The following is a 12,481-nucleotide window of genomic DNA, read 5'->3' as shown; positions in this document are numbered from 1 at the left end:
CATGAAATGCGTTTATAAAAGGACACATTTTTCCCAGACCCTACTACTACAATGTTCCCCATGTGTGCAACTTCTGTAAGTGCCTCTACTCTACTGTTTTGTGTCACTACGCAAATGTGATGATATGCTTTATTATCAAGGTGATTTTTTTCCTTTTTTCAGTACCTCAGCGCTCCCCAGGTCACCCCCCTCTCGCACTCGCTTTTGGTTCCGGCACCTCCTGATTTACAAATTAAGCACTGCCCGTTCCACTTGCATTAGAAGTTAAGAACGAGAAAGTGGTATATAGAAATAATGGCGCTCAAATTGAAAATCATTCCACTAAATAATGAGGATTTCTATCAGCCTAATCAAGGTGTCGATTACATCTCACATTCCAGAGTTCCAACTTGTAAACAAGGACGCATGGGATTTCTCGTAATGCGACTCCGTGCAGCCAATGGCAATGTCCGCTTTAGGTATAATGTCAGAGGAGCCGCTTGTGGATTTGTCAGCTCTAACGCAGTTCCGCCTCTGACACTGCAAAAACAACCGCTATGCAAATGTGGGCTAAAGCGGATCTGATTGAATAGAGCTCTAGCTCTCTATGGGTGGTTACCTTGTGGTTCTGTGGCCACCACAGCGTCCGGGTTATCGGTCTTCACCAGGTCTGCATTCAGGCTCTCTGTGATGGGAGGAGACAACAGTCTGAGATCATCTCACATCTAGATTATTATAATTAATTAATTATTAAATATTCATGTATTATTATCTCTAGATTAAAGAGGACAGTTGTCCCAGCTGGTCACTTACGTTGTATGCTGAAGCAGAACTTCTTCTTCTGGTAGGAGATGTAGCTTGTAACCGCGCCAACCAGCGCCACGCCAACGGCACTGACGATCCCTGCGATGGTTCCGGTCTCCGCCATGGTGTCTGGAACGAAGGAAGAACACACGAGAGGTATAATTCATAATCAACCATCAATATCAGACACAGACCATGTAAATCTTTTTTTTTCATAGAAATACTGTTGTTGTTGTTGTCAGCCAATATTGTTGTTGTTGTCATCATACCATAGTTGTTGTCATCAGCAGTGGATGGGCCACCATTACGTCCGCCTACATGGACAAATTTGAAAGATGTACTGCGAGGTAGTCTATCACGTTATTTATTCACGTGCAACCAATGTCAATAAATAGACAGTATTTACACCTTGTGTCCTGACAAGAGAATCTTAACAACCCAGATGTAAATATATTTATTTGTCATATTAAAACAAGTGTACCGTCAATAATTCATCATAAGAAATACAAGCAAAGGTCTGAACACAGAAGTCTGTCCTTAAGCTCTTTTTTTTGTTTGTTTATCTCGTCGTTTCCCAAATCTGAGATCATTACCTTTCCCTTTGTCGGGTTTATAGGTGTTGTCTTTTCCAACGTCAAACAGATCGTCGTCCGAGAAGGATCCACCTAAAATGCGGGATATAGGACTACATTAACTGGCAACCCTAACCTGACACACCAGGCTCCAAGCCAGGGACGGTCCCCCATACAAACAACGCCAATGTCTCCAAAGGAAGGTCACCAGAGAGAGGACAAAGTTCAGCAGACGAGGGGTCAATCACAGTATGTAGAGGATAAGTGCTGGTTGCCAGATTTCACCCGGGGAGGAAAAAGAGGAAATTAGCCTTTGACAAGACCCAGACAGAGTGAAACTACAGCTACCATCCCCATGCAAGTTGCCAGATGTTATGACCACATTGTCAGGAAATCGGAAGTGGTGCCTTTTTGAGGATGTGGGTTTTGGATATAGACCATCAGTCCTGCTTTGTGCGCAGTACACCCACAGTACAAACATGCCAAGAGGAAGTTTTTAGTAGAGTATGTGTAAATACATCCAAACGCAGTACCCATCCAAACGCAGTACACACGCTCAGTGTGTGACCAGTCGATAACTCCCCAGTAGGCCTTGTTAATGGTGTGAGAGAGAGATCGGGGGGATAGAGAGATGGATAAATGGAGATAGAGAGGCAGAAAGTAAGAGACAGAGAGAGATAAAGAGAGAGAGAGACAGGCATAAAAGATAGAGAGAGTGACATAAAGACAGGACAGATATATTGGATATTAAAGAGAGGAATGAGGTTAAATTGAACGAGGTATTATCCAAGAAGGTTTATCCAAGAAGCTAGTACCCAGCCCAGTAGACAGAGGCAGGACAGGCACAGTAGGGTTTAGTTCGGTCAGGTAGACCATGTTGGTTAGGGTAGGCACGGTATAGGGTAGGTCAGGCAGGGTTCTTACCCCCATTCCCCCCTCTGTTGTTGGAAGCTCCGGCACCCTTGCCCCCGCCTCCGATACCTTTATCTGACGAGCACATGACACCACATCAACCTTCTGTATACTAATACTATAATAATACTACTGCTCTACTATATTACTACTATACTGTACTATTACTACTTTACAGTACTAGGCGGTACTAAACTAATACTACCACTAATACTACTATTTCCGGTGTCTAGAACATTACTGCGATTGTACAGCTATACTATGACTATACTACTTGCTACTACACTACAACATTAAAGGCAATGTTTTCTCTTTTACAGAGAACTCACTCATGGTAAACGCTGCATATGCTCAATCGGAAGTTACCTGTAAATGTCAATTGCACCATAACGCGGATCTTCCAAGCTCCGGATTGAATCTAGGCCTAGTAAATACCATACTACTTCGCTGCACCTGCGATAACATCTGCAAATCTGCGTACGCGAACAATAAACTTGGATTTGACAGGGACGGCGTTATGGGCTGGTTTTAGGGGATCTGGCCGGCCTTACCGTACCTCCTTGCCGTCCAAATAAAATATAGAATATTGATCATTTATTTGACCGAGACGCGCGCCAACAGAAAGATGGCGTGCGTCCAAAATAATTCTAGCATCCGAACAGTGCACTCGCCAACTTTCCTTCAATTTGCAAGTGTCTGAAACAGCGCCCCTCTGTCTTACTATATGTAGGCAAACAAACAAGTTTAATGGGTTCGCACTCAAAAATATGTCGCATAAAGCTTACTTCAATATTCCATATTTTTTAAAATGTTTACTGTATCAAGGGATAGCGTACACAGATGTTTCGGCTTTACAGCCTTCTTCAGTGTGTGGGTCCACTTTTCTTTAATTCAAAACAGCATTTGTTCTAATGAAACTACAAAGTATACCAGTCATTATTGAAGGAGACTGGTTAGTCACTCTTAATATATACCAATATTCCAAATGATGGCGGTATGGAGGCCCTCAAATTCTTCCTCTCCAACCGCTTAAGCGAGGTGCCAACAAATTATATTGTAACGACCCTAGGTTTATAAGCGTGGAAATCGACTCTGCCGCTTGAGCATGCTTTTGCGGCACAGTCGATAGAGCGCTGGACTTCGGGCTAGAAGGTCGAGGGTTCGAAACCTGCTCCCTGCCGTTTCATTACAATATCATTGAGCTTGCATAACTAATTTAATAAAAAGAAAAAACATTATTTGATAAATATTACTATCTACAGACTTTTGGAACAGCAATGGGAACTCCATTAACTATGCAAATCCCTTTATGGGGAAATTCTAATTGGATTTTATTTATGAAAACAATCCTTACAAAGATCATGTTAAATGTTGGACCAGCTATATAGACGATTGATTTATGATCTGGTCGGGTTACGAAATTAAATTTAATTAATTTCTTAACTACATTAACTCTAGAGTACAATCAATTTCATTCACTATGGAAAATAACATTAACTCTATACATTTCTTAGATGTACTTGATGCAAAGGGACAATATCTAAGCACTACAGTTTACAGAAAATACTATATTGCCAGTTATCACCCTCTCCCCCTAAAAATAGGTTTTACCAGTAAGCCAACTTCATAGGCTGCGTCGCATCTGTGACACAAACGAAGAATATGATAGACAATCAAACTCTCTTCTTGAGCGTTTCCGCTTGTGAGGATACCCGGCTTGATTAAGCTCCTAAACAAGTTAAAAGCTTGAACAGAAGCCAGATACTTAATAAATCCCCACAAAAAAAGAAGAAACTGTTTCCTGTAAACTATATACTTACTGTCAATGATAGCCGTAATGGCATCAAGTCTATTGTCAATAAACACAGGTACATTATCATCAGCCTCCTCTTTAAATTCTGCTTTTTAGAATCTACCTTTATTCACCTATAAACGATCAAGAAATCTATCAAACGTATTTGTTAAAGCAGATGTGGTCAGAGGCATTCATAAAAGGATGCTTCCCCCCTGTAGATCTTCCCATGTACCTCTTGTAGTGTAACAGTACTCTTCTTGCGTTGTGTGCAATCAATCATCGACACGAACTCCCAACTTGTAGCACCAGTCATGGAGCTTTATTCTGATAGGAACAGCACAAAATTGCAGGTCATGCAATGCACGGCTCACCATCCAACTCTGCACTCACGCACGCTGGTTTGGTGCTTGTTCACTGGGGCAATGTAGTTACCAAAAATAATACAATTACAATATAATATCTTTAACAATGTACCTGATAGGAACAGCACAAAATTGCACGTCATGCAATGCACGGCTCACCATCCAACTCTGCACTCACGCACTGTACAAAATATACGACCCCACCAGACACAGTAAGTTGCTAGCTAGCATTAGCTGGAATTCTCTACAACAAAACGCACAACAAATATTCACCAAAAAACGCTGCATCTTATGTGTGACGTCCGATTAACATTTACAAACAAATTGATATAAATTGTACATTTACATCATCACTTGGGAGTATAAAAATCACTTTTGACGTGCAGTGCTTTGCAACCAACACCCTACCGCTGGTTTGGTGCTTGTTCACTGGGACGATTCTAACTGAAACATCCTCCATCAAATTCTTGCAATTAGAATTATATTGGAAAAAACATCCCGTGCCTTGAAATTACGTCTTGGAGAACATACATCCGCTATTAGACGTCAGGATATCACCTCGCCAGTTGCGAAACACTTTACAAAACAAAATATATTTTTTAATGTATACATTCAAATTCTGTATCTCCACACGGTTTAAACGATGAATTCGATTTCACCTCCTTCCTATAAGCCACATTTAGACTGTTATACAAGATTTTGCATATCGTTTATGAGTTGGCCCGACATATTTATGAACGGCTTTGCCTGATGTCCTTTGTGGTAGGCTATCTGATGAATTGATGTGATGTATTTAGGTGAGTGGACACCTGGGGGCGATTGATTTATGAGTTGCCCGTGCCCGCTCCCATGTCCTATAATTCTGTACCTCTTTGTGTCTCATTTGTATACAGGTAGACCAGAAAAGCGATATCCCTGATTGGCAGATGAATGCAACCTCTGATTAGATGCACCTGCTGCACAGCTGTTGATCTTTGCAAATGCTGTTTTGAATGAAAGATATTTGTACCTACACACTGAAGAAGGCTGTAAAGCCAAAACATCTGTGTACGCTATCCCTGATTTTATTTTTTTACCTTTATTTTACCAGGTAAGTTGACTGAGAACACAATCTCATTTACAGCAAAGACCTGGGGAATAGTTTCAGGGGAGAGGAGGGGGATGAATGAGCCAATTGTAAAACAGGGGATGATTAGGTGGACATGATGGTATGAGGGCCAGATAGGGAATTTAGCCAGGACACCAGGGTTAACACCCCTACTCTTACAATAAGTGCAATGGGATCTTTAATGACCTCAGAGAGTCAGGACACCCATTTAACATCCCACCCGAAAGACAGCACCCTACACAGGGCAGTGTCCCCAATCACTGCCCTGGGGCATTGGGATATTTTTTAGAGCAGAGGTAAGAGTGCCTCCTACTGGCCCTCCAACACCACTTCCAAGCAGCATCTAGTCTCCCATCCAGGGACTGACCAGGACCAACCCTGCTTAGCTTCAGAAGCAAGCCAGCAGTGGGATGCAGGGTGGTATGCTGCTGGCAAATGCAGTAAAATATATTTAAAAAAATACAAAATACAAAAAAAATTGTGGAGTGCGAACCCATTACACCTCTTTGTTTGTCTGAATTCGCGGGTTTACGCACCAGCCAAGCTTCTAGGAGAACGCGCCGGTTCTCTTTTGATTAGTTACTATATGTAGCCCATGTATCTGATGCTGTCTGGCCAGAAAGAGTATGACAGGTCAGACGGCATCAGATAAATGGGCTTTTCGCTACACCCGCAATAACATCTGCTAAACACGTGTATGTGACCACATTTGATTTGATGAACATATAGTGAGACCGAGGGGCGCTGTTTCGCTCGATCGAATGCTTTCTCCGGTGAGATAGTTTCAGCCACTAGCGAATTGAAGGAAAGTTGGCGAATGCGCTGTTCGGATGCTTGACTTATTTCGGGAAGAATGTGCGAAAATAAATTACTTTTTTAAGTGATTTGTTTGACAATCAGATGAAAACATCATGACTGGATGTGTTCATGCCAAGTTCGTTCACACATAGGAGGTTCTGTGAAAAAGCGCGCCCCCCCTCTGGAAATCAAATGCCCGTCCAACTGATTCATTCTTGTGCCCTGTACCATATGTATTGCAAACCCCCACTATAAGTATGTCATATACAAATAAATTAACAAAAAAATACAAAACACTTAAATAGACAAATAATAAAATAATAGGTAACCTGCTTGTCCCTTGTTCTTGTCCTTCCCTCCAATGTCGTTTTTGGGGTCCAGAGCGTCACTCAGGTCAAACTCATCACCTGCTGCAGGGAAAGGTCAGGGGTCAAAGGTAGAGTTGCAAAATGACAGTAACTTTCCCAAAATACCCAAGTTTTCCCAGAAATCCTCATTGGAGGATTCTGGATTTCGTGCTTATTCTCTCCTTATTCTGGGAATCTTCCAACTGGGATTTCTGGAAAACCAGGAAATGTGGGGAAAATGTGTCAAAGGTGAGCCTGAACAAACCACTGCTACGATGCGTCTAGCACACCTCAACCGAGAGGAAACCACTGCAGTAGTGACTTCTGTTAGCCTGGTCCAAGATCTGTTTGTGCTCTTGCCAATTCCATTGCTGTCATTGTCAAGCCAAACATGCACTTAGGCTACAATTATGTCACAATATACCAATCATTCTAGAAATAGAGCAATATACAACAAGCTGTTGTATACATCAAATAGACAAACTTACAATGACCACAAATGAGGACAACGAAACATTTTGGGATTGAATACGTACTAAATAGGTCCAAAGGTCATTCAAAGGTCAAATTGTTGTTTGGTCACTTGGTTGCATTCCAGAATGTGACAGTGTTCTATGGCTCAAAAGCCCAACAGTGAAACGAAGATACTGACTCAAAACACAATATTTACACACACAACAACATGTGTGACAACAGACAACAGACAAACAACAACAACATGAAAACAACATGGTGTGTGTGTCTACAGTGTGTCTACAATGGTGTGCTATAGGAGAACAAGATGTAATTGATGCAGACAAGATACCACTATAATGTGTGTGAATATAGACATGGAGTGTGTTCCAATAATCTTCACTCGCTTCCTTTCCTCATCTCCTCTCCCCCATTATAACCATTAGGAGTTGTCATCTGTCCAGTCTAATCAGACCAGTGTTCATGATGCAAAGCAGAGACCAGGAACAAGGAAGCTAGTTTAGACCAGAGCCATTGATATTGTATAGAGATTTTGGCAAACTAGCCTCCATGTTGTTTCCAAACATTCTATGCCATTAACGTTCTAATACGCATTCTAATTAGAATGGTGTCAAAATGGTGCCTATATAAATTCTAAAATCTAAAACTGAGTTTGCCAAACTCTGTATATCTACACCTCTGTTTTAGACTGACGGGACATAGGCATTGTCTTCCAACAAGAGGCATACGTCACCCATAAGCAGCGCTAGTCTTTCGAACCAACAGTGCAGACGGGATGATGATGTAAGACAATGGGAATATACATGTACAGTGAGGGAAAAAAGTATTTGATCCCCTGCTGATTTTGTACGTTTGCCCACTGACAAAGAAATGATCAGTCTATAATTTTAATGGTAGGTTTATTTGAACAGTGAGAGACAGAATAACAACAAAAAAATCCTGAAAAACGCATGTCAAAAATGTTATAATTGATTTGCATTTTAATGAGGGAAATAAGTATTTGACCCCCTCTCAATCAGAAAGATTTCTGGCTCCCAGGTGTCTTTTATACAGGTAACGAGCTGAGATTAGGAGCACACTCTTAAAGGGAGTGCTCCTAATCTCAGTTTGTTACCTGTATAAAAGACACCTGTCCACAGAAGCAATCAATCAATCAGATTCCAAACTCTCCACCATGGCCAAGACCAAAGAGCTCTCCAAGGATGTCAGGGACAAGATAGTAGACCTCCACAAGGCTGGAATGGGCTACAAGACCATCGCCAAGCAGCTTGGTGAGAAGGTGACAACAGTTGGTGCGATTATTCGCAAATGGAAGAAACACAAAAGAACTGTCAATCTCCCTCGGCCTGGGGCTGCATGCAAGATCTCACCTCGTGGAGTTGCAATAATCATGAGAACGGTGAGGAATCAGCCCAGAACTACACGGGATATTCTTGTCAATGATCTCAAGGCAGCTGGGACCAGAGTCACCAAGAAAACAATTGGTAACAAACTACTATATGAAGGACTGAAATCCTGCAGCGCACGCAAGGTCCCCCTGCTCAAGAAAGCACATATACATGCCCGTCTGAAGTTTGCCAATGAACATCTGAATGATTCAGAGGACAACTGGGTGAAAGTGTTGTGGTCAGATGAGACCAAATGGAGCTCTTTGGCATCAACTCAACTCGCCGTGTTTGGAGGAGGAGGAATGCTGCCTATGACCCCAAGAACACCATCCCCACCGTCAAACATGGAGGTGGAAACATTATGCTTTGGGGGTGTTTTTCTGCTAAGGGGACAGGACAACTTCACCGCATGAAAGGGACAATGGACAGGGCCATGTACCGTCAAATCTTGGTTGAGAACCTCCTTCCCTCAGCCAGGGCATTGAAAATGGGTCGTTGATGGGTATTCCAGCATGACAATGACCCAAAACACACGGCCAAAGCAACAAAGGAGTGGCTCAAGAAGAAGCACATTAAGGTCCTGGAGTGGCCTAGCCAGTCTCCAGACCTTAATCCCATAGAAAATCTGTGGAGGGAGCCGAAGGTTCGAGTTGCCAAACGTCAGCCTCAAAACCTTAATGACTTGGAGAAGATCTGCAAAGAGGAGTGGGACAAAATCCCTCCTGAGATGTGTGCAAACCTGGTGGCCAACTACAAGAAACGTCTGACCTCTGTGATTGCCAACAAGGGTTTTACCACCAAGTACTAAGTCATGTTTTGCAGAGGGGTCAAATACTTATTTCCCTCATTAAAATGCAAATCAATTTTTACATTTTTGACATGCGTTTTTCTGGATTTTTGTTGTTGTTATTCTGTCTCTCACTGTTCAAATAAACCTACCATTAAAATTATAGACTGATCATTTCTTTATCAGTGGGCAAACGTACAAAATCAGCAGGGGATCAAATACTTTTTTCCCTCACTGAATATTGACACTGATACATAGGCTGCATCTGAAATGACACCCTGTTCCCCACATATGGGCCTGGTCAAAAGTAGTGCAGAACACGGTGCCATTTAGTATAGGGAACAGGGTGTGCAGTATAGGGAACAGGGTGCCATTTAGGACACACACGCAGATGTGAAAACGGACGGGAGGGTGGGATGGTGGTTCTAATTACGGAATGGGAATGGTTCGTTAACAGACCTGGGTACAAACCCTATTCAAAATCATTTGAAATACTTTATCTGTGCTTGTTTGAGCTTGCCTAGCTTAATGGACCAATAGAACAGTCCAAAGACTGCAAGCTCCCGCCCATCTGGCACTTCTGCGGGCTAGAGTAAACGCTAAAAGTATTTACGTTTTGAAGCATTTCCAATAGTATTTGAACCCACGTCTGTTCGTTAAGTGGTAGCGGTACCAACCGGGCTGGGGCCTAGGTGGGTTACGGGGGCCCTTGGTGGCGCGGGGGAGCAGGCCCGGGCGGAGGCCGGGCCCAAAGTCAAAATCAGCCTGGGTGTCATCTGTTAGTGTAGTGAGTGCTCAGGAATTAGTATAGCCTAGTTAGCGTTCAGTCTGGTTTAATAAGGCGTAATGCTAGGCTTAGGACTAGATTCAAACCAGAGCGTGGAAGATTCGGCTATAGCGTTATTGGAATTTAAAGGCAATGTTTCTGCGTTCGCAGGGACTGCATTCAAAGTAAACGCTGCATATGCCGGCTCAATCGGAAATCCCCTTTAAATGTAAATCACGCTATAACGCGGCTCTTCCACGCTCCGGATTGAATCTAGCCCTTCGTTTAAGTGGTGTTAGGACAAGTTCTGTACAGATCTGTTAGTGCTGTGATCACTCTAGGGATAGCTAGTAGGGTTAATGGAATCACATACAGTACTATAGTAGAGGTGCTTGTGAGTTGTAGAGGATTTAGCTAGAGATGATCTGAGAATAGTATGGTGACTACAAATGTACATACACGTTAATACCACAACATCAGAGGAGGCTGGTGGGAGGAGTTATAGGAGGACGGGCTCATTGTAATGGCTGGAATGGAATCAATGGAACGGTGCCAAACATCAAACACACAAAAACAACGTATCTGACTCTGTTCCATCTATTATATTCCAGCCTTTACATCGAGCCCGTCCTCCGATAGCTCAGCCCACCAGCCTCCTCTGCACCACATAAACAAGAGGTGCAAGGCCAAGACTATGACTAACCAATAAGGGACAGCCTTTTTCACAAGAGAGATACCGTGCTGTCTTATAGCAGTGTTTATCAAAACGGTTTGAGTGTAGTGATCCATCTGAAGCATTGTCTAGACTTTGTTGTCAATAGTTTACCCGTCAACTGTTCCAGCTGACTCAAACCCGAGACTGCATTTTGCTTATAATCAATATCTATTGACAAGCAGTATTGGCTGACTCTACACTCGTCTACACGACTCTACTGCGGCCATTACATTTGCTAAGTACACCACCTGTCTTCTACATAGGCTACTTGTGAGTCACTTAGGGTAAAAGCCTCTCCTAAACGAGAGACTTAATGCATGCGGGTTTAGTAAGCAGGCCGTTGCAGGGATTTCTCCATTCACCTGTTAAGTGTAAAGGGTCTGATTAGAAAGCCTGTATGGTTATGGTAGATTCTTCCCTCATGTCTCACCTGGTTTGGGTTTGGGTTTGAGCGGGGCCTTGGTTGCTGGGACTTTAGGAGGAACCTTAGAAGGAGCTTTGGTGGTGGTAATCTTGTCACCCTCTCCAAAGAAGTCTGACAGGTCCAGGTCTGAAGAACACAACATCAAAATGGCCGAAGTCAGTACAGTCAAACCATGGCTAGATTGCATACACGTCAAGACAAAGGCCGTATATGACATACTTATTATTGCCTACCTGCTTAAGAGATTATTTGCCTGCTTTGTGCCCGCACACCTATAGGTCTTTGTCATTTGTCTAAATTTGCACTAGGAATTATTTTCATGCATGTGGTAAGTAGCCCTTTAGAACATACAGTGCCTTCAGAAAGTATTCACACAGAGATGAGCCAAGGGACCAACTTCAGGGAGAAAACGGGATAAACAAAATACGCTTGTGGCCATACCACCCTGAACACGCCTGTTCAGGGTCGGGCCTGATTAGTACTGGGAGAGAAAAAAAAGGAGAAGAAAAAGTACGTATTCACACCCCTTAACTTTTTTCACATTTTGTTGCGTTATAAAATGGATTCAATTGAGTTTGTTTTTTTTTGTCACTGACAGGCCCACAATACCCCATAATGTCAAAGTGGAATGATGTTTTTAGACATTGTGATGGCAAGCCTAAATACGTTCAGGAGTAAAAGTCTGCTTAACAAGTCACATAATAAGTTGCATGGACTCTGTGTGCAATAATAGTGTTTAAAATTATTTTTGAATGACTACCTCATCTCAGTACCCCACACAAACAATTATCTGTGAATGTAAAACACAGATTCAATCACAAAGGCCAGGGAGGTTTTCCAATGACTCGCAAAGGGCACCTATTGGTAGATAGGAACAAATAAATTAAAAAGCATGGTGAAGTTATTAATTACACTTTGGATGGTGAAGCAATACATCCAGTCACTACAAAGATACAGGTGTCCTTCCAACTCAGTTGCCGGAGAGCAAGGAAACCACTCAGGGATTTCACCATGAGGACAATAGTGACTTTAAAACAGTTACGGAGTTTAAAGGCTGTGATAGAAGAAAACTGAGGATGGATCAACAGCATTGTAGTTACTCCACAATACTAACCTAAAGGACAGAGTGAAAAGAATGAAGCGTGTACAGAATAAAAATATTCAAAAACGTGCATCCTGTTTGCAATAAGACACTAAAGTAAAATTGTAAAAAATGTGGCAAAGAACTTAACTTTATGTCCTGAATACGC

General features: G+C 42.4%; 1 protein-coding gene across 9 annotated transcripts in view; it reads right to left on the bottom strand.

The window, feature by feature from the left end:
• LOC106608929 (CD99 molecule-like 2) overlaps nucleotides 1-12,481 on the bottom strand; it is a 29,033-nt gene that overhangs the window by 9,028 nt on the left and 7,524 nt on the right. For 2 of the 9 annotated variants that reach the window (XM_014207162.2, XM_014207160.2), the window contains exons 4-11: nucleotides 11,238-11,357; nucleotides 10,004-10,102; nucleotides 6,660-6,740; nucleotides 2,280-2,342; nucleotides 1,377-1,448; nucleotides 1,053-1,097; nucleotides 793-912; nucleotides 599-664 (exon numbers count right to left, since the gene is read on the bottom strand). In XM_014207162.2, coding sequence (XP_014062637.1) covers nucleotides 599-664; nucleotides 793-912; nucleotides 1,053-1,097; nucleotides 1,377-1,448; nucleotides 2,280-2,342; nucleotides 6,660-6,740; nucleotides 10,004-10,102; nucleotides 11,238-11,357 — 666 coding nt within the window. The remainder of the gene's footprint in view (nucleotides 1-598; nucleotides 665-792; nucleotides 913-1,052; nucleotides 1,098-1,376; nucleotides 1,449-2,279; nucleotides 2,343-6,659; nucleotides 6,741-10,003; nucleotides 10,103-11,237; nucleotides 11,358-12,481) is intronic. The other 7 variants (XM_014207161.2, XM_014207164.2, XM_014207163.2 and 4 more) reach the window with 7 other exon arrangements.

The sequence above is a fragment of the Salmo salar genome, chromosome ssa07 (assembly GCF_905237065.1).
Source record: "Salmo salar chromosome ssa07, Ssal_v3.1, whole genome shotgun sequence".
Taxonomy (NCBI): domain Eukaryota; kingdom Metazoa; phylum Chordata; class Actinopteri; order Salmoniformes; family Salmonidae; genus Salmo; species Salmo salar.
This window is presented reverse-complemented; position numbering and strand designations above follow the sequence as displayed.